Here is a 27,257-nt window from a genome sequence, read left to right on the forward strand (position 1 = left end):
GACTTTCTTCTTGCTACTCATCCGTGAAAGCCAGGTGTGTGGAGTGCACAGCCAATAGTTCTCCTGCCAACAGATTCTCCCCCTGAGCTTTGGATTTTCATTGCTCCTCTATGGGCATTCTGTTTTTTTTTAAAGATGGGGATTTCAAAGTTTGGGATGTTGTTTTGTAAACTAAACATGCTATAAAATCCGCAACAAAGCAGAAACAGATTGTTTTAGATCAGAAAAGGGGTCTCAGATGTTTGCCATGCTAAAAGAAAGATTTAACCTAAACATTTAACCTAATTTTTTGGTTAAATGTTTCCTACTCTAGAAAAAAATTGAATATTATTGCTGCATTTAGCCAAAGTTAATGAATAGGTGTCTGTTTTTGAGTAAAGAATTGCAGGATGCTTGTGGGCCTAATCACTATGATACTAAAATGAAAGCAACATTTACATGTATGTATATATATATATACATACATACATACATACATATATATATATATATATATATATATATATATATATATATATATATACATATATATATGTGTATGTATGTATGTATATATATATATATATATATATATATATATATATATATATATATATATATATATATATATATATATATATTTGCAGATGGATATTATATGGACATATATATATATGTCCATCTGCATCACCTCCATTTGCTGATGGATTAAATTTGTAACAATCTTTTGCTGCAGTTGGGGGCCTCAGCAAATGATTAAGCTGGCCACAAATGGCCCAGGGGCCACACTTTAAAACTTATATACACAGATTTTAATTGCAAATAATTTTGAAGACCATGAGTCATTATCTTTCCATGGCATAATTGTGCCCTATCCTGAGCTGGTCTATCACATAAATCCTAATAAAATACACATAAGTGTGTGTTTGTGACAAAATGGGTAAACGTTGGAGAGGTGTGAATACTTCAGCAAGGTACTGTTCATTTTACTCTGTGGGAGTTCTTTATTTTCGGAATGACTTTTTAAAAAAAAACAAATTGACACAGCAGGTGGACGTAGGCTTAATTTGGCAATTATCTCCGCCATGAGACTATTTTTAAAAATTGGTGGTGCTGAGATGAAGGGTTTCCTCACGTTTCATCATAATTCAATGATAGAACTGCTGTCTGAGTTATTAGAAGTGGTACATGCGTAAATTAATGAGGCCACCCAGGGGAATCTGAGAAAAATTGAAATTTCATTAAAACCCAATCAGCTGAGTCTGAAATATTCAGCCTCCTTAATGACCACATACTGTAGCCAAGCTGTCGGGACAAACTGGGCTGAGCGTGATTGCAACAGTTAACGTCACTACAAGCTACCATCAATCATGTGGAGCAGGGACCACTTTTCCTGTGGGGAGCAGTGATGAGTAAATAATGATTACAAGTTGGGTTTACTAACCTCTGGATAAGACCACTCTGGGGAGTAGTCCGTCACGCCGAACAGCCTGCCAGTCTCCTGCAGCAGTCCCAGCGGCCCCTGCTCCACCTCAGAGCCCTGCAGGTGGCCGGCCGCTGTGCTGTGTTCCTCTCCTCCTGCCCCCTCTTGGGGCATCAGAACCCCAGTGACGGCCGCTGCCACACCACCCCCAGAACCCTCTACTGAGATGAAATCATTGATAAGATCGGAGAACTGGCTTCCAAATGAAGCTTCAAATCCTTCCAGGCTGATAGCTGCCCCTGCCCCAGCTGTCGTTGCGGACACCCCGGCACCTTGCTGAGGAAGCGGAGAGCTGTAGAGAGCACCTTCAATGTTTGAACCTACGCCTATTGACTGAGGACTGGCCACCACTGAACTGCTGGCGACTGAGATGCTCACACCGTTACATATGATTTCATTCTCAGCTCCTCCTCCTCCGCCCCCTCCACCCTCGTCCCCCCCTCCCGTGTCATCTGTGGGCTGTAGGTAATGTTTGGCATCAACGCTCGCATACGCCTCGTGGGGATCCCCGGCCTTGAGGAGCAAATCTTCTCCATTTTCCGTTGGTTTCTCCAAGGCGGCGACGTCCTGATGACTCCTGCTGCCCGGCTGGTCGACGTCCTGTGTTGTCAGGGGGAACGACCCGACTGCTGCCGCCTGCCCGTTCCTCGCGCACAGGGCCTGCTGGTCCGTGCTCGCCTGGTGGAGGTGCGCGTGCGGTTCTCCATTGGTGACCGGAGAGTCGGAGACCACTGGGGGCAGGCCGATGTAGGCCCGGGATTCGCTGGATTCCTGGGCGGCCTTGGTGCCGTTGACCTGCAGCTGAGCAGGCTGGGTTGTCTGGGGGGAGGCCTGGAGGAAGAGGCCTTGGGAAGGGTGGTGCGAAGGCTGGCTCAGACTGGAGACGCAGGCCGAGGACATGACGGCGCTGAAGTCCATCTGCTCCAGGGTGGTGCTGGGGCTGAGGCCCGTCCCTTCTCCCACGTAGCTGCTCTGTGTTGCAAGCGGCTGCTCCAGCGGCGGAGCTTCTGTCTTGATGTTGTTGACGAGTGCTGGGTTATAAACGAAGCCATTAGTAGAGCAGTGGAGCCCCCCGTCGTCGCCATTGCAGCCCTCGGTCTTCCCTCCGCCCCCTCCGTACGTTTGTCCCTGCTTGGGATTGTTGAGGAAGCAGTCAGGATCGAAGGTCATGGTGGTCTCGGGAAGGCTGACACCAACACCAGAGTCTAAAGAGCTGGACAGAACGAGCTCCCCTCCCTCCCCCAACCCTCCACTGAATGATGCGAACCGCTGGTTGTCAGGGGCGACAGCCAACAGGATACCAGTGGCGGTGCTCTCATGGGTCGAAGCCAACAGGTGGGTATGGCCCGCCGAGTAAACCGAATCCCCGGTCAGAGTGGTGACCTCAGACATAAACACAGCAGTACTCTGTGACAAGCTGGTCCCAATGGCAAGAGCCGGGCTGTCAGCCATGTCGCTCGCAATAGACAGCGGCGAGCTTTGGGTGGTGTCGGGTACCTCCACCTGGTTGGTCGAGGTGGAAGATGACACCTCCATGCTGCTCTGTGGGAGCAGGGAAGGTTTGGTTATCCTGCCATTCCTCCTCTCCGCTCCGCCCGCCCGGCTCCTGCCCCCGCCAGGGTTGGGCTCAGTCTGGCCCTCCGATACATCACTGTTCTGGACCTCCGTGCCATCTGCTTCCTCAGCTCTCTGGCCTGCTGCTACACTGGTTCCTACTGCTGTCCCTCCTCCTGCGCCTGACTCCTGTTTGGATGAGATGATACGCTGCTTGACACTGGAGCATTTCTGATGCAGGCTGCTTCCAGCACCTGGCAGAGAAGAGATAAAAAAGAAAAGAGGATCCACATAAATGTGCAGTCTCCTAGCCTCCTTTTTTCCTGGCAAAATTACTCATGAACTTGTTCACGTTTTGCACGTTACGACCATAAGACTGAATGCATTTTATTAGGATCATTAGGATGTGATAGACTAAAACTAAGCAGTGCATAATTATGAAGTGACAGAACAATAAAATATGTTTTTCAGGACTTTATTACATAAAAACTTGAAAACTGTTGCATGTATTTATTCTAAAACCCCCTAAGTAAAATCCAGTGCAACCAACTACATGCAGAATTCATTCACATAATAAAGTGCTCATATAATTTCATAAAAAAAAAAAACGTTTTTCTTTGAAGGCCTCAGAGGATAGTTAGAGAACACTAGTGAACAAACAGCATCCCGAAGACCTCAGAATAGAAAGCACAGGTCAGGAAAAAGCAGAGTTAGGTCATAAAACAGGATCCCAAGAACATTTCACTGAGCACTTACCAAACCATCAGACAAAAATGGAAGGAGCATGCAAAGCTATCAAGACATGGAGGTCAACTATGAATGTCAGACCTGCCAAGGAAATCATTGATCAGAGAAGCAGCCAAGAGGCCCTGGAAGAACTGCAGAGATCCTTCAGCAGAACAAATAATAAATGTGCAGTCTACAATTTGGGCCTTTTTGGAAGAGTGGCGACAAGAAAGCTATTGTTAGAGAAAACTGCAAGAAATCATGTTTCCAGCATGGCAGAAACCATGTAGGGTTTGTTCCCTACTACTGAGATGGGGAACATGGTGCTCGACTTCTTGGCCTTTGTGTAAAATGTGGTGTGGGAATGCTTTTGTTATCATGGGGAGGGAAGTTAGTGAGAGCAGATGGGAATGTTGCTTGAGATTGAAAAGGCCAATCATGGAACAATACCTGTTACAGGAAAAAAAAAAAAACACTTGAAACTGGAATATCTGTGGCAAGATTAAAAAATGTATAAGCTCTTGATCCAATCTGACTAAGCAGAGTCATTTTGCAAAGGGCGATGGGCAAAAAGCTTCAGTCTCTAGATGTGTCGTTTGTGTCTTTTGTACATACGACAAAAGACTTGCAGCTGTGAGGCCAGTGAAAGGTGGCTCTACAAAGTGCCAACTCAGGGGCGCTGAGTCGCCACACTTTTGAGATTTTATCTACAAAATAAAAGACAGTTTGAGATTGTAACAAAACAAAATGTGACGTTTTTTTTCAAAGGTATCAATCTTTTCCCAATGTACAGCATGTCAAAGCGGATGTAACAGCACCCTCCAGTGTTCAGAACTTATACTGCATCAATTACACAACTGGTGAAAAACACTTGGGTGTTTAAAATAAATGTCTTACTGTTTTTCAGGAAATGAAAAGTCTAACGCGCAAACTAGACGTGTTCAATTACATTTCCGATATGTTGCAGTTTTAATGTCAGTCAGATGTAACAAGAAATAGGACAGAGACGCTGCTGGCCAGAGTCCCAAAGGACACAAAAAAGCGGAAAGCTCTGTAAACAATTAGCACATATGAAGGTGAGAAATAGAGTAGTAATCATGTTAACAAGCCACACAGCTTTGGGCAGACCTTAACTGCCCTTCCACACCACATCAATAAATTGGATAGAATTACATAATGGTGCGTGTGTGTTCTTGTACTTGCAGCTGAGTGAGAACATTTTTTGCTCCCTTTACCAGTAAAGTGAGGACTTTGATGTGGAGTGAGAACCTTTTTTTTGGTCCTCACTTTTTTCTAGGCCAGGGATTAGGTTTAGCACTAAGGTGTCAGTTAGGTTTAGGGTTAGGTATATATTGGTAATGGTTAGGGTGAGGGTCAGGGTTAGGCCATAGAAAGGCTTAAAAAATGAATGGAAGTGTATGGACGTCAAGGCACGGCCCTCACTTTGTATTTTAAAAAGGATGTGTGTGCATGTGTGTGTGTGTGTGTGCGCCTTTGCGTGCGTGTACCTTGTGTGAACCAATCCTCCTTCATGCAGTTTCATGAATCTTAAATGCTGGATATTTCCGGCATGTTTGCCTTTTCCCCATACATTTCTCCGTTGTATGGTTGCAGTTTCTGCCGACCTCTAGGTGGCAGCATGACTCTGATCGCTGCAGCCACCAGCGACTTAACTATTGTGAAGAACCTTGCTCAATTACACAGTTTGTAGGAAATCTTTCTTTTTATGAATCATGCATCATCCAATAGAAGCAAATCACTGCAGAAAGAAGCATTTTTGAAACTTGCTTTTGTTATAATTATGCCAATTTGGTTTTGTCAAACCAACACGGCAATTTTACAAGGCTTTTGCAACTACTAGCAGTGACAACAGCATTAGAAACTGAAGGCAGCAACCTGCGAAGTTAGAGAGTTGAAATGGAACGGAAATATCAAATGATCAGCAAATTAGTGGCCTGTGATTTCCTGCTTGTCTGCTATTCAATTAATCTAATCAACTAACAGTGCTGTACTTTTATGAGCAGCTCAATGACGCGATCATCTACACAGCTTCACACTGCACAACTCCAGATTTATGTTAAAGAAATGATCAACATTTAACTGAAGTGACCAGACGTATTTAACAAAATAAAAATACTATTATGAAGTTGTGCTGAGCCGTTTTAAAAGCTGAATAAACTCCAAACTGCAAAACTGGGAATGGTCTTAATTAACATTTAACAAATCACCGGTGAATGATAACTCTAAGTAGGTGTACATCGGATTAAAACTGAATTACCCACATTAAATGAATGAATCTTACTTATATATGTACAAAATAAGTACGTTCTAATCACATTTTATCAGAATCCACTCAAATTCAGATTTGACTCCTTTTAACCAAGTCAACTTTAATTACCATCCTAACTGCACCAAACAAGCACTACAAATATGTTATATTAGTATATAAGAAGTCAAAGTAGACAAAGATCACAAGCATTTGTGCGGACTATGCAGCAGTGTGGTGCGTAATGTTTGTGTGTGTGGCATGTGACCTTTCCAAGCAATTAACTTTATCTTTGAGGGCAACATTAAAATAACACTGCAGTTTACAAGAGTTAAGTTCAAAATACAATTTATATCGTATATAATATGTATATAATGTAAGTTCAAATACAATATATCCAAGAAAGTAACTCTTTTATTAAAAGAGTTGAACTGTTTATTGTGTGCTTTAAGTAAAGGCATCTGCTTAAATGAGTCGTTAACTTCAGGTTATTTACCGTAATTGCCATATTAAATGTTTTATTATTCACATGATGTTTGCCACCTAATAAATGGCTACTGCATAGCTGCTTTAAATACACAAACATATACATAGATGATTATCACAAACCATTATTTTTAAATGAAGGTTAAATTATGCACATTCAACAATCTCCTGCACCACGTCCTGTAAATTATGCAGTCATTTGCACTGCTATTCGCATTGTTTTCTACTGTTTGTTTGTATGATTACTATTCTTATGTACTGCATTTAAATTTCACATTTCCGTACTCTAATTTGTATTTGTTATTCCTTCTAATTTAAATTTTTATGCTTTCTATACTTTTTTTTATCACACCGCTTCAAACTTTGAGTATGATGTTGTTTGCTTTGTTTGCATTGATTCATGTAATATGCTGCTGTAACAAATAAATTTCCTCCTGAAAATAATAGAGTAGCTAATATAATTTGATCTAATATGATCTATTCTAATCTAATATATTATATTGTTCCCTCAGACAGACCCCCTTAGATTTTCAACTACTTTAGTGAAGAATTTGACTTGTTTGCCTACAGATCTATGTACTTGGCACACCATTCTTAATCCATGAGGTTTAATATATGATGCGGTCCCACCCTTCGCAGCTATAACAGTCTCAACTCTTTTCAGAAGGCTTTCCACAAGGTTAGGAGTGCGTATATGGGAAAGTTTGACCGTTTTTCCCAGGAGAGCATTTCTGAAGTTAGACATTGATGTTGGACAAGAAGGCGTAGCTCTGCTCTAATTCATCCAAAGCTGCTCTATTGGGTGGAGGTCAGGATTCCTGGAAAGTTCTTCTACACCAAACTTGCTCATTCATTTCTTTATAAACCCTGCTTTGCGTAGAGGTCAACAGCTTTGTTGCAGCAAACCTTTCCCACAAAGCTGGAAGCATGACATTTTCCAAAATGCCCTGCTATACGGAAAGATTAAGATTTCCTTTCATTGGAAGTATGGAGCCAAGCACTACTGAAATACTGCCACAAACCTTAATCCCCTCTACACCAAATTTTATACTTAACACAGTTTAGTCAACTAAATACCTGTGTTCCGCAATTGATGTGCTGAAACTGTAGGGAAGGGAAGTTTCCCAACTAGACGTCCTATCACATTACCACTTAGAATTCACTGAACTCCTGTGAGCAATCCTTTGTTTCACAATATCTGCAGAAGCAGTACTATGCCAGATTTTATACACCTGTGGACATAGACCTACTGGAGTTGGAACACTTGAAATATGTAATTTGAATGGGCAACCCAGAACCTTTGGCAATGCAGTGTATAAAGATACATTATCTTGTAATAGAAGTATTTGCATTGCTCTCCATAACTTTGTGTATTTTTTTCTAAATTATCACCCAAGGAAGAAAATTACATTTTACTTTATTTTTCACATTTATGCAAACGGGTTAATGCACATTTTACTATCTGCTGATTAACAACAATGTACTTACTTTAACAATGTGTCCCTGAGTACTCTTCTCCTGCTTTGACACTTGACTCAATCTCATACAGTTTGAGACTCCTCTGCACATATATCACCACGAATAAAAGCAACTGTAAGGCTTCAGCCTGACATAGAGCATGCTTTAACCGAAACAGCTGAGATTTCCCCCAAAATAAAGAATCTATTGTCACTCTATTCCTTTTCAGTAGTGTGTTGTTTTCAAACCTGCAAAAATGTGAATAAATGTAAAAATGAATCATCATATGTGAATAAAAAAAGCTTAGTTGAACTAAATTCCTATTGAGATTATTTTCCACAATGGTTAAACCATGTTCTCCACAGGTCCTCTATATTGTCCTCTATACTGCTTGTTCTAACTCTGATGACACATTTTTAAAGATTTTCAGGCTAAAAGGCTCCTCATAATATTTTCTGACCAAATTAATTTCTTTTATAACCAAGAAAACATGGAAAAGCTAAGGTAAAGACTATACATAAACTAAATAAAAACAATAGACAGACAATATCCAAAATAGAAAGACAATATCTAAAATAGACAGACTATATCTAAAACATGGATGTCTACTATAATCTGATATAATTATATTGATATCCATTAGTCTGCCACCCTGTATAACCTCTCAGCCACAGCCACTATGCAATCAAGTGAGATTCTGCTCACCGGCGCCGTCTCTTTTATTCCACAGCCTGCATCTGTTCCATCACCCATGAAAGCTCCGTTCAGCCAGTGAGTCTCCACCAGATTATCAAAAGCTTTGTTTGAGTAAATACACCCAGCTTCCTTCAATGTCTGTGCACAAGCTCCTGTTCCTGACCTCGGTTTTGTCAATTTGATATTTGCCTCTCATCTTTCCCCTTTTTGGATTCCATGCTTGATCTAACTTCCTGGTTTTTGACTCTTGACCTAATCGCTCTGGAATATTCTGCCATCTGCCTCATTGAAACCGACTTTTGCCTGTCCCCTGATCAAGCTCTGCTTATCTGGATTGGGTATAGTTTTTCTGTGTATTGAACCTGGACATGTCATTTTTGCGCCATTAAGGAATCTCCTTGCCTGCCAGACGAGCACCCCCTGGGGGGGTTCCCTGTTCCTCCCACTGGCTGGAACCTCCTACGTATCATTGGAGCTCGTATGACAACATCTAGGAGGCATTCCTGAGTTAAATGCCAGCGTTTCAGAATGCCAAGCATTGTTTGGGTGTCAAGGTCTGTTAACCATATTCTCTGTTTGGTTGTCTTTTCTGTTTCTTTAAGTCAGATTATTGCATTATGGACCTACCAAAAGCAGAATAATGGAAGTGTGGTGTGGATTTTTTTTAATAACTGGGCAATAGAACAACCTGATTTGCTAATTTTCTCTGTGGCCCCTATTCGCTCACGAACCGAACCCCTAGTTGCAGTTGATGGGCCACGCCTAGTTCCACCTTTAACCCAGTGTGAAATACGTTTTGAGCTCTAACCTCTTTTCCCACTGAGAGGTCCAAGGTAGGTTATATCATTTCTTTGGTATCTGATTGAGTTAAACTACGGGGAATTGCAGAGCTGGCTAGAGACTCTGAGATCTGTCAGTCCTTCAGAGCCTTTTCTAGAGAAATCACACCTTTGTCCTTAACGTTAGGCAACAGGAGAGTCACAGTCTACATTGTGGACTTCCACACCATAGCAGGGAACAAGCGATCGAATGATAATAAAATAAAGGATGAGATCGCTGCGAGACGTTCCTACTACACTAGAGGAACTGGAGGATTTGGCTACCCATATCAATCTCAGGTTGAATGAGTGTAAAAGGGAGAAACTGGGGAACGTCAAACCACCTTTTACAGATCTGAGGTAGAAGCCGTCATGTCGGAGAGCCGTAAAAGCCTGCTTGATCAGTGCAAGCTATCATCGACAAAGATGTAAACGTCTCAACCTGTGTTTTTTTTATTGTGGAGCTACAAATCATGTGGTTCAGAGGTGTATGCTAAAAAGACCAGATTCAGTAGGAGCCTATGGTCTCACTCCCTACCAGCTAAATCCTCTTCACTTATTTCTGCGCCATGGAGACACAGCGACAGGCCCCCAAACGTTCTGTGTTGATTTATTCTTGAGCTGACACAGAGTATTTGTCTACAAGTTAGCTAAGGGTCTTGAAGTTTATCTGCTGCCCATGTTGAAATTCACAGTTTCTAACAATAGATGGTCACACAATTCAGAAAACTGGACTGGTGCTTTTGAGACTCAGAGGTAACCATGTACATAACATCAGTTTTCTACTCATTCACTCACCTAAACTTCAATTCATCCTGGAAAATCCCACAATCCAAATATAGATTGGTGCAAAAGAGAGATTTTGATTATTTTTTTTTTGTCCCCTTACATCTGTGACGCTTCTCTTCCCTTCTCTAGCTCAGAACAGACCTAAAGTACCAACCCTGATTGTTCCAAGGTTCCCGAGGAACACAATGACCTGAAGAGATCCTTCATAAAGACAAAGCCACCTCTTTACACTCCTCACAGACCCCATGATTGCACCACAGATCTCGTGCCTGATACTCTCCCCCCTACAGGGCATCTTTTCTCCTTGTCTGTTCCTGAGAGAATTTCCAAGCAAAAACTTATTGATGAAGAACTCAGACCTGGCATTATTCACCCTTTATCATCACTATCAGGTGAGGATTTCTTTTCTGTAGGCAAAGAAGGATGTCACCTAAGTCCATGTATTGATTACCAAGGTCTCAATGAAATAATGGTAGAGAAGAAGGTTTCAGTGGTCGCTAACTGGCAAACTTCCGGATGGAAAACAGCTACATTGGTTTCTTGTCTTTGGTAAGTTTTATATTTATCCTCAAAATCCAAATTCCTCTGGAATGACCAAGCCCACAACGCTTTATAATGCTTTATCAAGTCTGCAGAAAGATTAAATCCATGTTCGGCCAGATGGACATTATTCTTTTCTCCCTTTAAATTCCTGTTATCTTACAGACGAGGCACCAAGAATATCAAATCAGATGTCCTCTATAGGATCAAATAACTATATTTCAATCATGTCCAAGGCAGTGATCCCAGTGGCTATCTGACTGCAGCTATCCAAGAACCTTGGCATCAACCCTAACTTCCATGTGTCCTGGGTCAAACCACACTTGACCAACCTGGATGTCCGTCAGGAGCCGGAACCTGGGGTCGGGGTGGAGGGTTTACCGTAATGATCTATCAGTCTACCACCACAGCCACTATGCAGTTAAGTAAGATCCTGCTCACCAGCACTGTCTCGTCTATTCCATGGCATTTCATTCCCGCTGGCTGGGACCTCCCACACATACAAGATTGGAGCTCCTCTGAGGCCATCTAGGAGTCGTTCCTGAGTTAACCTGCCAGCATTACACAATACCCACCAGTGCTTGGTTCTCGATCAAATCTGGAAACCGTACTCTCTGCTCATTTTGTCTTTTTTGAACCTTCATGTTAGACATAATCTAATCTAATACAATCTAATCTAATCTAATCTAATATAATATAATATAATATAATATAATATAATATAATATAATATAATATAATATAATATAATATAATATAATATAATATAATATAATATAAACCATGTTAAATGAAATAGTGAAGCATTAATTAAGCTTAAAATGAAATCAAATTTATTTATTTGTGGAAGGTAATTTAATATATAGATGTTTGGCAAATCTCTGGAAAGTATTACTTAAAAAGATGTCTTCAGTTTACATATAGTGTATGTGTATGTAGTATACTTTATCGTTATATTAGTATAAAGTATACTTTATTGAAATATTTACCAACTTTGAAATGAAGGAAAAAACATTGAAATGGAGTTGTTTTCAGTTTTGTAGATATCTTGACAGTTTTAAGAGAAGATTATAAAAGTGTATTGGCAATGTATTCCCACCCCGTTTACATGTTCTTACATAGAACTTCAAGTTTCAATGTGTTTTATTGGGCTTTTATGTGATACACTTGCACAAAGTAGTTCAGTTGCGAAAGGCAAAGAAAATGAGTCAAGGTTTAAAAACGTTTTTAACAAATAAAAATATGAAGAGGGTGGCATGCATATGTATCCAGCCCTTGCAATCTGATACCCCTGAATAAAATAGAGTACAATTGCCTCAAAGGAGACCTAATTAGAGAACAGAATGGTGGCAGCATCATGATGTGGGGATGTTTTTCTTCAGCAGACACAGGAAACTGGTCAGAGTTTAGGGGAGGAGTATGGATGGGGCTAAGTGGATTACAATACTGAAAGGAAACCTGTTAGAGGCTGTAAGACTTGAGACTTAAGTGTAGATTTGTTTTCCAGCAAAACAACAATCCTGAACATACAGCCAGAGTTACAGAAGAATGGTTCAACCAATATGTATGTGTTAGAATAGCCCACCCCATACATATCTGTGACAAGAATTGAAAACTGATGTTCTCTGCAAAAAGGAATGTGCAAAGCTGGGACTGACGTACGGCAGATGTTTTGCAGCTGTGGTTCCTGCAAAAGGATGTTCTGCAAAACAGAGACGCAGTGGTGCTGAACCCTAAAGACTTCAATCTTTTTAAACCTTTATTTGTATGAAAATGTCAAAAACCACAAATAATTTCTCCTTCTACATCACAATAATGCACTGCTTTGCCTTGGTCTATTACATAAAATACATGTAAATCCATTGAAGTTTGAAGTCATTATGAGACAAAATGTAAAGCACTACTAATATGAGTATAGATGATTTAAACGCACTGGACAACAGGATATACTGGCATCAGCCTTTATGATGACATTTGCGATTAAAACTAAATTAGTAATGTAATGTTGGACACTCAAACAGCTGCACAGAAGAACTGCAACTGGACCTTGGCCCTGACTCTTTTTATCCTTGGACCCAAGGGGACCAGTTTTTCCCAGGTGAGTGAGCGGGGGGAATGTCAGGGTTTATGCTCAAGCTAAAGAAACTCACACATAGGTTTGAGTTGCCCGATGAGCTCCTCTTTGCTCCACTTGGCCCACTCTTTCCTGTCCGTGTTGATGGAGCAGAGGACCGGACCGCACGGCTTCCCGCTGTCATCCACTGCCGGCACATTCAGGTAGTGCACCAGCACGATGTCCGGGTTCTGAAGCACACAAACATCAACAGGCACACGCTGTGTTATTTTTAAAATGACGTCCATTCATTCATTCATTCATTCATTCATTCATTCAGTGATGGGTTTTTTAAAGCAACAGAGGGCAGGAATAAAAGAATCTATTCACAGAGGGAAAGAAGGGCAGGAGAGGAGGTAAACTGGGAGGGAAAGTGAAAGAGAAAGTAGAGGACAGGGAGGAGGTCAGACGTAGCGTGTCAGATAAGATTCTCTCACCTGCCCATTAAAGATTTAACAGATTGAGCCCACTCATCACTCTCTCTCTCTCTCTCTCTAAGGCTGCAGTGTCTACACGCGTGTTTGTGTGTATGTGAGCGCGATACAGGATATATATGGAATGAGAGAACAAGAGAAACAGAGGGAGAGCAGTTCTCACTATACTGCAGGTCACCGACAGACCTATGGAATTTCTACCCTATGAATGATTCAACAAGTTCGTTCACGTGCGCGAGTGCGTGCGTGTCTATGAGACAGAGCGAGAGCCCGAGAGAGAGGGAGACTTTTTTTTTTTTTTTCATGATGAAAGATTCAGTAGACAGAGTCAGGTTAGGGGTTGGACCTGCTGAGGTGGAACACTTCTCTCTCCAAAAGAGGGGTAGCCCACTGGGCTGCTACTCTGCGGTGCAACACTGTTCACGGACTGATTTATAATCATGTTCGCCGATGTGTTCGGATATCTGTGCAAAGAGCAGAAAATGGCACATTACAGATAAAGCAAGTCAAATTTCCCTTCCCGTTTTCAAGATTGCAAGATTCCAACTAGTGGGGCCTGCTGAAAAAAAAAAGAAAAAAACATATAGTGGGCCGGGGCATATAATATTTCAATTTACAGAGCTAGCTCGCATTTCCTTGTGGACTTTGTGTGAAAACAGTTCCAGAATGATGATAACTACATAAATGTGTATGCATGCCCATATTTTTTTTAAATATCTTAGGGCATTCAATATGTTATTTGAAATTAACTGCGAAATGAAGATTAAACGCAACCAGACGTGTCCAAAAGTCAATCATGTAACGTGGCGTGTGAAGATGATGAGGTCCGGGTGGCTGTTTCTTGCACGAACAGAGCAAAGGACCAGTCGCTGTGTGTGTTTGTGTGTGTGCCTGTGAGAGAGAGAGAGAGAGAGAGAGAGAGAGAGAGAGAGAGAGAGAGAGAGAGAGAGAGAGAGAGGGAAGGAGAGAGAACGTGCACACAACAGCTGCTCTCTGTTGCCGCTCTCATGAGCAGCAGAGTGAGTCCAACATCTTTATGAAAAGCAGCGCGCTTTTATACACAACAGACACCTGTCTATGTGTTTGTTAGTCTGTGTGTTGGAGGCAGAAGGCATGTTGTGTGCGTATTTCGTAGCTCCAGGACATTTTCTTAGAAAGGACCGCACAGAGAGCAGCGCCTGAGTCCCTGATGCGAGCATTGAGAGTCGGGCTTAGATAACACGCTGTTCTCAGGAAGTTACAGTCAGCTCCTGTTAAAATTATTTTTACCGTCCTGCACCCGCTGTGACATTTTCTCGAGACCTAGATGAGCAGTGTATTCCACAGTGGTCTATATGTGTAGGTAGGACACCAGTAAGCCAAACAACATAAATTTTTACTATCAGCCCAGTCCTGGAGTATTATTTTCAGCAGCCTGAGTCTGCCTCATTAATTTGGAAGGGGAGGACTTTTATTGCTGGTTTATAGTTTACCTCAGTTTCACCTGTTTGATGATCTAACAAGTGAAAGCTTGTGTTCTACTTTGTAAAATAAAACCTAAAATAGTTTTAAAAATAATGTTCATTGCGTGTATCAACGCTTTATGAAGTCAATCAGAGTTTTGCCTGCGTTCATACCGTGCCGGTCAGAAGTTTACATACAATCTCACGTTGATTCCAGGCTTTCAATTATTTAATTCAACCACCCTTTTTACAGGGTAGCTTGATTACACAGCAAATACTGCAATGAATTGTGGGCAAAAGTTTGAATTAGTTGTGAATTTTCTCTGATTCAAACTGCGTCAAAGTTATATAATATACACAAGCTCAAAGACACACACATACGCCCCCATTAACATTAGCAAACTCCTAGCTGCACCTCTGCCATAATTATGGCCAGATATTTGACCACTCTACTTTTCTGCTTCGATATAACAAATTTGCTGTATAATGGTTGGTTTCTGGGCACAGACTTGGCTTCTTAGCATGGTTCGCAATTTCTGGGTATAGTTGAGGTCAGGGCAAAGGCTAGCACTCTTTATCCTTTCTAAAACCAGGTTTGAGATCCTTGTGCTGTTAGAAGACCCAAATGTTTCCACCTTTCCACCGTTGAGCTAATGGCAGGGGTGTCCTGCTCCAGGCCTTAAGGGGCTGGTGTTTGGATGTGTCCTTGCTCCAACCAAGTTGATTCAAATGGTTGAATTTCTTCCCCAGTCTGTCACCTTGGTATGTAAGCGGCTTGATAATGAAACCTTCATTTGACTCAGGTGTGCTGAATCAGGGCAACACATGCAGGTCACCAGTCCTGGAAGACTGATTTTGGACATTGTTGAGCTCAGGTGAACCTGAAGAATTGGGAGTTTGTTATCATTCCATCCACTTGTTGCCGTGCATCATTACCACTGGTAGCAAAGCAAACCTACAAAATGATACGGCCACCCACTTGAGTGACAGTCGGTACGGTGTTCTGAGGCTTGAAAAGCTCAGAATATGCTTATTTCGAATCGATATCTTAATCTTTGCCTGACCATACAACTTCTCTCCAGAGGACTTCTGGCTTGTCCATGCAGGAAACTGAAAATTGCAGGGGAGGCATCTTGATTTTGGTGATTTTAATTTTTTTTTTGCATCTTTCACAGGCTTGCATTTAGCTCATGGACGGCTTAAGCCTTGCTGTTTCCTGGGTTGATATCGAATACATTAACCAATTTCGTTTCCACCAAGGGAAACCGTTTGGATGGTTATAGTGGTGGTTTGTGCTTGAATAACACCCTGGGTGAGCACCTCCACTGGAGTGTGTGTCCATGATCCATGCTTGTTTGCATCGATAATCCAATACAAAACCAATTCTGGCTGCATCTGAGAGAAATAAGGCTCTTTATAGTTATCTTTTTTTTATGTGGTGCTCATGTGCTGCTTTCTAACATCACCCTGGGCAACTGCTCATGTTGTCCATATCAAAGACCGCCTCTGGGTGTTCCAACAGGAAAATGATCCCGAACACACACCGCGGCTGCTATTGGATTAGATGATTCGGCTTCTGGAAAGCCCTGAGCTCAATGATACTTAAAATTTATGGACTCTACTTAAATCCCAGATTCATTCCTGGAAGTCAGCCAACTAAAATGAACTCTATCAATTCTACCAAGAAGAGTGGTCAGAAAACAATATCCGGCCAGAATTAGGCCAGAAGCTTGTCAGTCGTTACAAAAACGTGTGTGTTGAGGTGCGGGTGGAAATTTAATCAACCATTAGTGCGTATGTATGTATATGTTGGAGTTTATGGTGTTTATGTATAATTTTGAGCGTGTGTGAACCCTCAACAAGTTTAGTTTTCTTTCCACCCAATTCCTGTATTCATCTATTCTTAAAAGATATATGTGGTATCATCATTCCACCCTGAAAAAAGAACAATTCAAATGTATCAAGAAAAGCCCAAAACTAATGTAGCATTCCCAGTCAAGATGTGGCACGTAAACGTCTGGCCGGCACTTTATGTGTGAGCGGGGCATAGTGGGAAAAGGGCGGAGAGCTTACCTGCAGCAGCCAATAGCATCTACGATGGAAGGTGGGGATGATGGAGGAGTGGACGTAGCAGCCATACAGACACTGGAGAGAGGATAGGATAGGACAGCAGAGGAGAGGCGATTGCAATGGTGAACAAGACGAGAAAAGGGGAGGAAGCCGGACAAAGAAAAATTGCGAAAAAGGGAGCGGAGAAGGAGAGGAGAGGGAAGGAGAGAACAGGAGTGGACAACTTAGGTTATACCCACTTAGATTGTATTGATTGTGGTGCAGAAAGTAAATTGCAAACATGCTGTATGTGTTTTTTCCCTAATGTCTTTTCTAAAATACCAGCAATCTGACGAGGTCAATAACAGCAGAAGAATCAGCGAAACTCACAGCCTTTGCAAAACAGGACATTTAGATTTTAAAAAGATATTTTTTTCTTGAAGTTTATATGTTGTTAGTAATAGTATGGGGGACTATGAGGAGAATGTAAGAAAGAACAGAGCAAACCAAATATGCTTGTATTATGACACAACTGTGCGGAAAGATGACCAAATACAAGTGAAACCTGGTAAATTAGAATATGGCTCAAAATTTTATACATTTCAGTAACATAATAATATATCACATTGATTCATTACCCAGAAATTGGTGTATTTAAAATATAAATTCCTGTTAATTTTGACTATTGGTGCTTCCAGCTAAGGAAATTCCACGATTCAACTTCTCAGAAAGACCAATAAGGAAATAGTATCTTTAATATAGACATGTTATGATATAGCCATGTTACAAAATCAGGGGGAAGACTGCTGACTTGCAGAGGTGGGGAATCCAGGTTCAGAAAGTAAAAAGTCGGTCCAGAGATTAGTTTCAACCATTCGCATTTCCAGCCCCACAGCATATACAGGGACTAAAATCTCCTGGTTGAGTGAACAAGATGAAAGAAAACCAGTCAGGTTTCCTACTTTCCTCAAGCCAGATTCTCCACTACTGCTGACTTGTCAAGCAGAGTCAGTGACACCGGCCACAAGGATGAGAAGTTACAAAAGGTTGTTGCTAAAGAATGCAAGCATATTAATGGAAAGTTGAGTGGAAGGAAAAAGTGTGATAGCAAAAGCGCACAAGTAACGAGAAGACTGTGATGCAAAGCTCATTTAGGACTTGGGAGTGATTGACAAGCTGTGGACCTCGTCCAAAGTCAGAGCTTTAAGAGCAACCACGTACAGATGCGCCCAGGACATGAGCTGCAACTGTCTTATTCTTGTGAACTTTATTATTGTGTTTTACTAAGTCTAAAGACGGCACAGTTGCACAATTGTCTGCTGAATGGTTTCACGGAGATGCAATGTGGTACCAGCCCACACTGCCAAAAGTACCAATACCTGCTTCAATGGACCAGGTATCACTGGACTGGGTTAATCAGCAAACTGGTCTGATCTAGGGGATATATGGAGCATTGTGAAGACGAAGACGAGAGACAATAGAGCCAACAATGCAGATGGGCAGAGATTAATGCAAAGGGAGACCTGACAAAGTGTTGAGCAAAGTACAAAAATATACTTTCCAATAGGCTGGCATTTTTGTACATATCTGTAAACTAGTTTTATAATTAGTCTAATCCAATGCTCGAACCTTCTGAGATACTAAATCGTGGGTTCAGGTAAGCTCTGATCATAGAGACAACCTTTAAAATAAGATAAGATAAGAAATAAACCAACTTTTTGTTGATATTCTAAGTTATTGAGATCTGTCTGTATGTGATAACAATAATGGATGTACAGCCTTGCACAACTTTGGGAGTTATCTGTAATATTTAACGTGGCATAAAATATTGAGTCGAGTATGAACTGCTTCAATACTTTGCGAGCTGGAAGAAAATGTTTTTTGGACAAATGTTAGCACACTGATCCATACCTTCATAACAAAACATTTAACACTCTGATTTGATATGGGACTCCAAGGGTAGGATGAAGAGCCAAATCAAAGGTCATATAAAGATTTGTATCTTCTGAATTTTTGCCAATTTGTTGAACTTTTTATTTTTTTTGTCAGCTCTAAAAGATTTATTAACGTCTAACACCTGGCCTTGGTGAAAAGAAGAGTTGTAATGTTTAACAGATGAAGGAGGAAGTGAAAGCAGAAAAGCCTTCCATCAAGGTCATTACCACCCCATCGTGAGCAAAAATCAAGACACCCACATCCAAGCATTCAGGCGAACGTATGAAGTGGCTCCTATTAAAGACAAAATTGCGGCAAATGTAAATACTTTCAATCAGGCAGTATGTAATTTACACTTCAAGCTAGTTTTGTTTTCTTTCTCATTCACGCTCGTACACACTCATGTTTTGTTGCCATTTTTCCCTTCTCAGAAGTAGCCAGCTCTCTATCTAAAGTGTGTTTTGCCAAAGGCAAAGTGCATTTCCATATATTTCCATTCGATATGAGGAGGCTCTCCATCCAGGGTTATGTTTTTCTCTAATGCTTCCTGCCTCTCCCCATCCTTCTTATTCTTTCCCTCTGCTCATCTCGCCGCTCTGCTCGTTCCTTCATTCCCATACCCTGCTCTACACGCTGCTTACTGGCTCGCTTCAGGGGTTCTGGGAAGGAGTGACACAAACAATTACTGACCAACTACCAGGGAGAGAAACTCTGTTCTGTATGTGCATGTTTGTTTGCGGATGTTCATGTGCACAGAAATGCAAATGCAAATGCAAAAAAAAAAAAAAAAGGAGTGTCAAGAACGTAAGTAATTGCGACATATTTGATCTCGGCTTTTCTCGACAGCTCTTTTTAAGGCTGGTTCCTGCTCACGCTCGATGCAAAAACCACTGAGTCCCCTGTAAACATCCGTACGCCTCATCAAAGTTTCTCCGTTGTTCTCCTCTCCACCTCATTCTTTCTGTTTCTGACACATGCATGCTCACTCCTCTCACCTCCTGGCACATTCCTGCTGAATAATCAATTTCTGAGCTGGCTGATGTGACTCAAACACACACACTCACACACACACACACTCACACACACACACATGCATAGACGCTGCCTTGAGACTGGATCGATACCCCTCTCTGTTCTGCTGAAGGAGGCATTGACATCATTCCTGGCCTGAGGCCAAACACACTCTTATCCTTCAGAAAGAGAGAGGGAGTGAGACAGGGACCGGGGCTGGGAGGAGTTGGGATGGGGGGGAGAAAGAAAGAGGGGCACCACTCACTTTCAGGCCACAAATTGGTCCGTAGACTAAGCAGCGGGCGATATTGTGTGTTCATCTGTGTTGCATGTAATGTGTCTCCTCTGAATCGAGAGGAGTTAAGTTCGGGACAAGGTTGACAGCCAAGCAGCGAGCGCTGTCATCGACTTGTTTTTGCATCGCAGCCTCTTACCTCTACCCCCTGGACCTTAAGCTTCATATGATCCTCTCGGGTGGTCTTCCCATCTTTCCTCTTCTTCCAGCAGTAGCCATCTTTCCTGTACTTCACCTTTTTACGGTTGTAGAGGATCATAGAGCCATTCTGAGGCCTGCAGTTGGACAGGATAAAGAAACTGTCATCATTTCTCTGCATTCTTCACACAGCGTTTTGCACATTGACGTCAGCGCTACTCTTGGGCGAGTTCCACGTGCCCACCCTCCACCCTCACATAAATAGCCCTGTGCTCCAACATGTTAATATTTTAGTAGGGTGATTTACTGGCACAGCAAGAACATTGGCCTCTAAGCTCCCTTTCTATACACACCTGGTGGGATGAACACACACAGTCACAAAGACACACACCAGGAGTCATACATGAACAAAGGCAGAGGTATAATAGGATATCAGACGTAGCAGGTCCTGCTGCTGTGTCTTCTTCGCGGCTCAATGTCAAACCTGCTGCTCGGCGATCAATCATTACTTTTTAAAACATTAGGGATAGGTGTGTGTGTGTGTGTGTGTGTGTGTGTGTGTGTGTGTGTGTGTGTGTGTGTGTGTGTGTGTGTGTGCGTGCATGCATCTGTGTGTCTGTGTGTGTGCAGAACTGCTTCTCTGCCTTATCTTGTGACACCAGGAGGAGAGAACAGACTAGTTAACAATCAATAAACTAACATACAGTGCCTTACAAAAGCAATTATACCCCACAAAAGCCTGCACAATTTGTCCCCACCACAACTTTAATACAATGTTATATATATAATGTATTATTTTAATGGGGCTTTATGAAATAGACCAACACAAAGCGGCGCATAATCGTGAAGCTGAAGGAAAATAACACAAAATTTTGTAAAGTTTTTTTTTTTTTTTTTTTTTACAAATAAAATAATCTGAGGTGTTGCATGCCTTTGTAATTAGCCACACAGAGTCAATATTACTCTGCAATTACAGCTCCAAGGCTGTTCTCTACACACTTGGCACAGCTAGAGAGGGATTTTTCATTTTTATACTTTACCACTACACAAAGTAACACATCAAGAATCTTTATTGTCATTAAGCCACCATAACGGAATTTTGGTGAGGCGCTGGCTCAGAATTCACACAGATTCACACACAACACAAAACAAGACATAAAATAGTTGCATGCATCAACAACACTTCCTGTGCAGCTATATCTGTGAGACTGAATTGTCTGTTAATTTCCTTCTATCCATCTTCTATCACGTCTATCCCTTGTAGGGTTGCTGGTGCCTATCTTCAGCTGTCAATGGACGAGAGGCGAGGTACACCCTGGACAGGTCGGCAGTCTATCGCAGGGCAACACAGAGACAAACGGGACTAACAACCATTCTCAAACCTAAGGAGAATTTAGAGAGGCCAATTAATCTAACAGTCATGTTTTTGAACTGTAGGAGGAAGCTGGAGTACCCAGAGAGAACCCACGCATGCACAGGGAGAACATGCAAACTCCATGCAGAAAGGGCCAGGATTGGATTTGAACCCAGAACCTTCTTGCTGCATGGAAACAGCACTTTCCACTGCGCCACTGTGCAGCCCGTCTGCTAATTTCTCCTTTGCAAAATAGTTCAAGCATAATCAGATTGGTTGGAGAGCGTCTGTAAACATCCTTTTTTTGCTCTTGCCACGATCCTTAATTGATACAGGTCTGAACTTTGTCTTTTACCGTTGAAACAAATAGAAGATGCTTTGATCTACACCTTTGCATTGTAGCTCTGTACGATCAGGGGCTTTGTATTGCAAGAAGGTGAAACTCTCTATCCCAGTCTTAATGCTTTAGAAAATTATCTCCAAGAAATCTCCATCTTCTCATTATATCTGACCGGCATTCTTTTCACTGGTAAAGGAAATCCATCCCAGTGAATGATGATGCCACCAAAATGGGTAACAATGGGGATAATCTGTTTAGGTTTACGAGTGCCTTTGTTTTTCTACCTTACATAGCTCTTTGCATGTAGGCCAACAAGCTCAGTTTTGGTGTGATTTGACCAAGACACCTTCTTCCACATGGCTTGTGGCAAACTTTAAATGAGACCTCTGATGGTTTTCTGTCAATTGTGACTTTCTTCCTGCCATTCTTTTGTGAATACCAAGATTTGTGGGACACCAGCAGTAGCTGCCCCAACTATTCCTACACTGCAGCTCCTCCAGAGTTACCGCGACCCCTCGGCTGCTCTCTGATTAATGCCCTGCTTGCCTGGCCTGGTCAGTTTAGACGGACAGCCTCGTCTTGGTAGGTTTGCAGTTGTGCCATACCCTTTGCATTTTCACATGATGGACTGAACAGTGCTCTGCAAGGTGCTCAGAGCTTGGGGTCTTGTTTTATTACCTAACCCTGCGTTAAACCTCTCCACAGCTTTATTGCTGCTGCTCTCCTTGGTCCTCATCGCCAATGTTCTCTGACAAGGATGCAAATGCAAACCCATATGATTCTGTTTGCAAAATGATTCGAAAAAAAAAACATCTATCCTTTTCCATCCTCTTCGCAATAATGTCCGACAAATGTGCAAAAGTTAAAATTGTTTGCAAGTACAAAGTCAGAAATGCCCGCTCTAAGGCAGTCGCCCGAGAAGATGCACATTTCCTCCATCCCCTCTCGGTGCTTCGCTTCTCAATCAGCCTCTAGTCCTCATCCCTCTTATCGCATCTCCTCGTTTAATTTTTTTTCCCCTACTCCTACGGTCCCCCAGTTCTCGTCTCCGGTTCTTCTCATCTCGTCTGTTCCTCCCGGTGCTACCCCAGCCTTTCCTTTCTCCTCTCCTCTCTGAATTTCATGTCGACACATCTATATGGACTGAGATGATAGCGGCGTACTCAGAAGGCCGCGTGTAGCGAAATTGAATTTACTGTGAGCTGATTTTCTCTGACACCTTAAATCTGTTCTGTTTTGGGGCGAGCCTGCCAGTTTCTTAGTGGAGTGGAGACCCCCACCCTCCGATCAAAGCCAAGTATAGTCTCTGTCTCGAGCAGCGTGAATCATCTGAGAGCTGCTGATTCTAATTATGTTACGGAGAAGATGGATGAGATCAAACGCATGTTTGTGTGTGGGCGGCAGACGCGTGCACGTTTCACATGTCGACGTGGGAGCGCGCGCAGGGACGGTTGCCCAAGCGTGCACCTCGCGAACCTTGTGATTCAGGCAGACATAAATGCTATTGATTGTAACTAGGCTGTGATGTGTGGGATATAAAAAGCTTTTCAGCCGTTCCACGGTGTAGCAGAGCAAAAACAGGGAAGGAAAGGGGGAGGAGATGGTGGGGAGAAAAAAAAAAAAAAGAAAAGAAAAGAAAAAAAAAACGACAGCAAGATGAAGAGGCAGAGTGGGTGTGTGAGCGAGTCCGGTAAGGGAGGAGAGAAGGACGAGCGCATAAAAAGGAGAAGGTAACTCTCGCAACTTTGAACAGATGAAACAGTTCAGTGACGGGAGAAATCAAGGTCATTGATTGTAATCTTTACGTTGTCCCCTCCTAAGCCCTGCGAAAAAAATAAATAAATAAAAAAATGCAGTCATGTAAATGTCAGTGGCTCCGTGAGCTGAGCTCCTTTCCATCTGATGGGATTAGGTGTAATCTGTTCTAATCGCGCCTCGTGTCATGTGTAAATGGGATTATATCTAACTGCTGCTCAATAACACCAATATGACTGCTGCTGCTGCTGCTGCAGCTGCTGGGAGGCTGAGGCTGCATGGCAGCACAGCCAATCAATGAGAAATCCATCCACAACATAAACCGTGCCGGTGGCCTCCGGCTGCTCCTGACAGGAGTCCTTAGGCTGACACAATAAGAGCGCACAGATATCACCTCAGTCTTTCAACAGTGTCAGTAATCAGAAATGAGGGCACAAGGTGACCGATTCACTTGCCTCACTTTACTTTTTTCTTCTTAGCTGTCGCTCTTTTGTTCCAGCTCTTTCATTTTTTCCCCCCTTTTTTCACAGTATATACCTACAGTACATCTGTATTAACTAAAGTAAATGTCAATAAGGTGATTCATCAATAATTCAGCTTGCCCTCTTCCCCCCCCGCCCCGAGTCTTTTATTCTGTCTCGGCTTTCTTGCAGTTCTCCTTTTTGGCTCTCCATTCTAGGAAAAGCACCACTCATGGTCCCCTCAGATCAATGAATATTCAGTCCTGGCACGTGAATCCCTGTTCACGTCCCATCTTTTATACACATGCTGCTCCTCCCTTTAAAATCTCCCTCTCACCCTCCTATGCCTGAATTATACATCACTTATCCTAATACATTTACATTCATTAATACTCCATTTCCAGCTGACTAGGAGCTTTACAGTCCGCTCATGTTCTGGAGTGTTCTCTACATGTGGAGTGGGCCGTTAGCAGGACGGAGGCAGGAGACAGTTGACGTACATTACTAATGTTTTAATCAAACACAGGCACTTACTCACTGAGATTAAACTACGATGATTCATTGACTGAATGACTGATACAGATTTTGCATCGTGTGGCTTGAAAGCTTTTTCTGTAATGCCTCTCAGTCGTCCTCTAGTCCTCATTCGTTTGATTCGGGGAGACCCGGGTTCAAAACCTGGTGGCGTCACAAAGGGGCATCCAGCTTAAAAACTCTGCCAAGACGGTGCGCAAGCTGTAATGACTTCAAGTGGCGACCCCTGAATAAGGGAGCAGCTGAAAGGATGCTCTCTCCCTTTCTTTGTATATATATATATATATATATATATATATATATATATATATATATATATATATATATATATATATATATATATATATATATATATATATTTGCATGGTCCTTTCTTGAATAAAACTGCAGTCTGTTGTCATGTCCACCACTTGAAAACTGTATTGCAAGCCATGCGTATGGTGTGGTTTCTCAAGTGGGTTTTCCAGCAAGTTGTCTTCTTAGAACCTTCTGTTTCTTGTGTGCATTTCTGCAGTGAGGTATAAAACAGCGCAGTCCTTTAAGTCAAGTAAACCTCCATCTACTGCAAGAATTTGGGCCGACATGTTGTCTAGCCAGCGTGAAAAAGAGGCTTCTGTTATAATGCCACTTCAAACTGGAACTAAATTATAGCAGATGACTCCACCACAGCGACAATTTATCACAATTTGTACATATTCATGTCAACTTCGCAAGAAAGGTGTACCTTAAGATCTGTTCATAAGCATAGATACATTTTTTTTACCAATTTCTCTTCACAAAGCTTCTTAAACTTTGTATTTGACACCAGTTTCTTCAAATAGACCCTAACGACGTATTAGTTTGGATAAAGGTCAAGACTTAGACTGGGTCATTCTGAAATATCAACTGCTTAACATTTACAATATGTTGTTCTGTGAAATACATGCAGCTCGACCACTGTAATGCACAATTTCTTCATTTCTAAGCAGGACATAGGTCTATACAGCAATAACATCCCCCCTTCTTTCTCTCTCTATAACACACACTCACACACACACACACACAGACGCACACACGCACATATTTCACTATTGGGATGAAGGCAGTAGTAGAGCTCCAGATTCTTTATTCATCCAAACATAAACCCCTCTCAGTCAGATTAAATTGCAATCTTTGTATGTGCTTTGAACAATATTTGGATTTGTAATTTGGCTTTTTATTAAAAGGATTAGCAGAGATGTTTCCCTTGACCAACGATCTCTCTCTTTTTTTTCAGCTTTTTCCGCCTCTGTTGTTTAATTTCTCCCTGCCGGATGACTCACGAGCCTTAAACCAATGTTAGAGCATAGCTCATATCGTTGCTGAGAATTTACTCCGGGGTCCCTTATGACCTCACTGAGTGAAGATGTGAACCATACTGTATGAATCCTCTGCAGTTTCTACTGCCTGACAGTAGGTTGGTGGAGACCAGAACCTTGAAAGATGGTTTTGAGACATTTTCAAGTCAGAGGAATTAAAAAGTTGTTCTAGGCATGAAAGGAAAGCACAAACGTGGGCACTCTAACACAGAGACTTTGCAAAACAAACTATTTTTGATGCATTTGCACATCTTAGTCACATTAAGATTACTAAGTGAAGTTTTTTTGTTTTTTTTACTTTTCTGAAATGGAGATTTGTGAATTTTTTTGTTTTTGTATTTATCTATTCAAGGTTTGCAGATGGAAATTGAGATGCAGGCTACTTCTCACACCAGAGTTTTATCCAGAAACGTTTTAAGACATGCAAACAACAGTGAACAAAGTAGTAAATGTCAAAAGAAAAGAAGAAGAGAGTTACAACAGAGAATCTTTTGCATTCTCAGTTGGATCGTTCTATTTGTTCCTACATGGGGTAAACGTCTATGTCATGCAGCTCGGGAGCTTTTGCTGGATATTCTGTTGATCATGCGGACACAGAGATTTTTTTTTTCTGGTGGAAAAACATATCCAGAGTAATGTTGTCAAACCAATGATAGGATGTCTTTGATAAACCCTTTTTTTTCTCACATATACCTCACATCTCAATGTCATCCTGTTCTTTGATTTCCCTTTAATTTCACTATCAAATCCCAGCGGTTTCCTTGCATTTGCTCCTGAAGCAACTCCAAAACTGGATTCAGTTTCTCTGTACATGAATGGCAGGATATAATTTGTTTATAACAGAGATTAGATCCCAAGTGTTGGATCCGTGTCCTGATCATGGCAGTTAGTTATCCACCAGTCAGTCTTCTACTGATTTCATCTCCTGATAGCTATTGTTTTTCTATTTATGCGCCAGCGAGGCACGATTTGCTTTGGTATTTTACGCATTTTTCACCTGTTTGCAATGACTTCCACAGGGAAGAAACTGTATTGGCTGCTGCAACTTCCTTCCTTTATCTTGAGGCCATCTTTTTGCATAATTTGTTACTCTTTGCTGCTCTCTAAATCTGCAGAAAGACGGCTTCCCGACAAAGAGAATTTACCTTACAGATTGATTTTTGATAGATCTGAAACTAGTAAGAAAAACAGAATTTGTTAATGAGACATTAGTTATGCAGTAGTGTGTACTTAGTGTAGAAATTATTTGCCGTTAAAATAGGGA

General features: G+C 41.8%; 1 protein-coding gene across 9 annotated transcripts in view; it reads right to left on the reverse strand.

Moving 5' to 3' along the window:
- The window catches only part of LOC105931736 (calmodulin-binding transcription activator 1), a 101,650-nt gene that overhangs the window by 25,832 nt on the left and 48,561 nt on the right, over nucleotides 1-27,257 (reverse strand). For 8 of the 9 annotated variants that reach the window (XM_036152223.1, XM_036152220.1, XM_036152222.1 and 5 more), the window contains exons 5-8: nucleotides 20,214-20,349; nucleotides 16,858-16,929; nucleotides 12,946-13,099; nucleotides 1,424-3,270 (exon numbers count right to left, since the gene is read on the reverse strand). In XM_036152223.1, the coding sequence (XP_036008116.1) occupies nucleotides 1,424-3,270; nucleotides 12,946-13,099; nucleotides 16,858-16,929; nucleotides 20,214-20,349 (2,209 nt within the window). The remainder of the gene's footprint in view (nucleotides 1-1,423; nucleotides 3,271-12,945; nucleotides 13,100-16,857; nucleotides 16,930-20,213; nucleotides 20,350-27,257) is intronic. The other variant, XM_036152219.1, reaches the window with a different exon arrangement.

This window comes from Fundulus heteroclitus, chromosome 20 (assembly GCF_011125445.2).
Source record: "Fundulus heteroclitus isolate FHET01 chromosome 20, MU-UCD_Fhet_4.1, whole genome shotgun sequence".
Lineage (NCBI taxonomy): Eukaryota > Metazoa > Chordata > Actinopteri > Cyprinodontiformes > Fundulidae > Fundulus > Fundulus heteroclitus.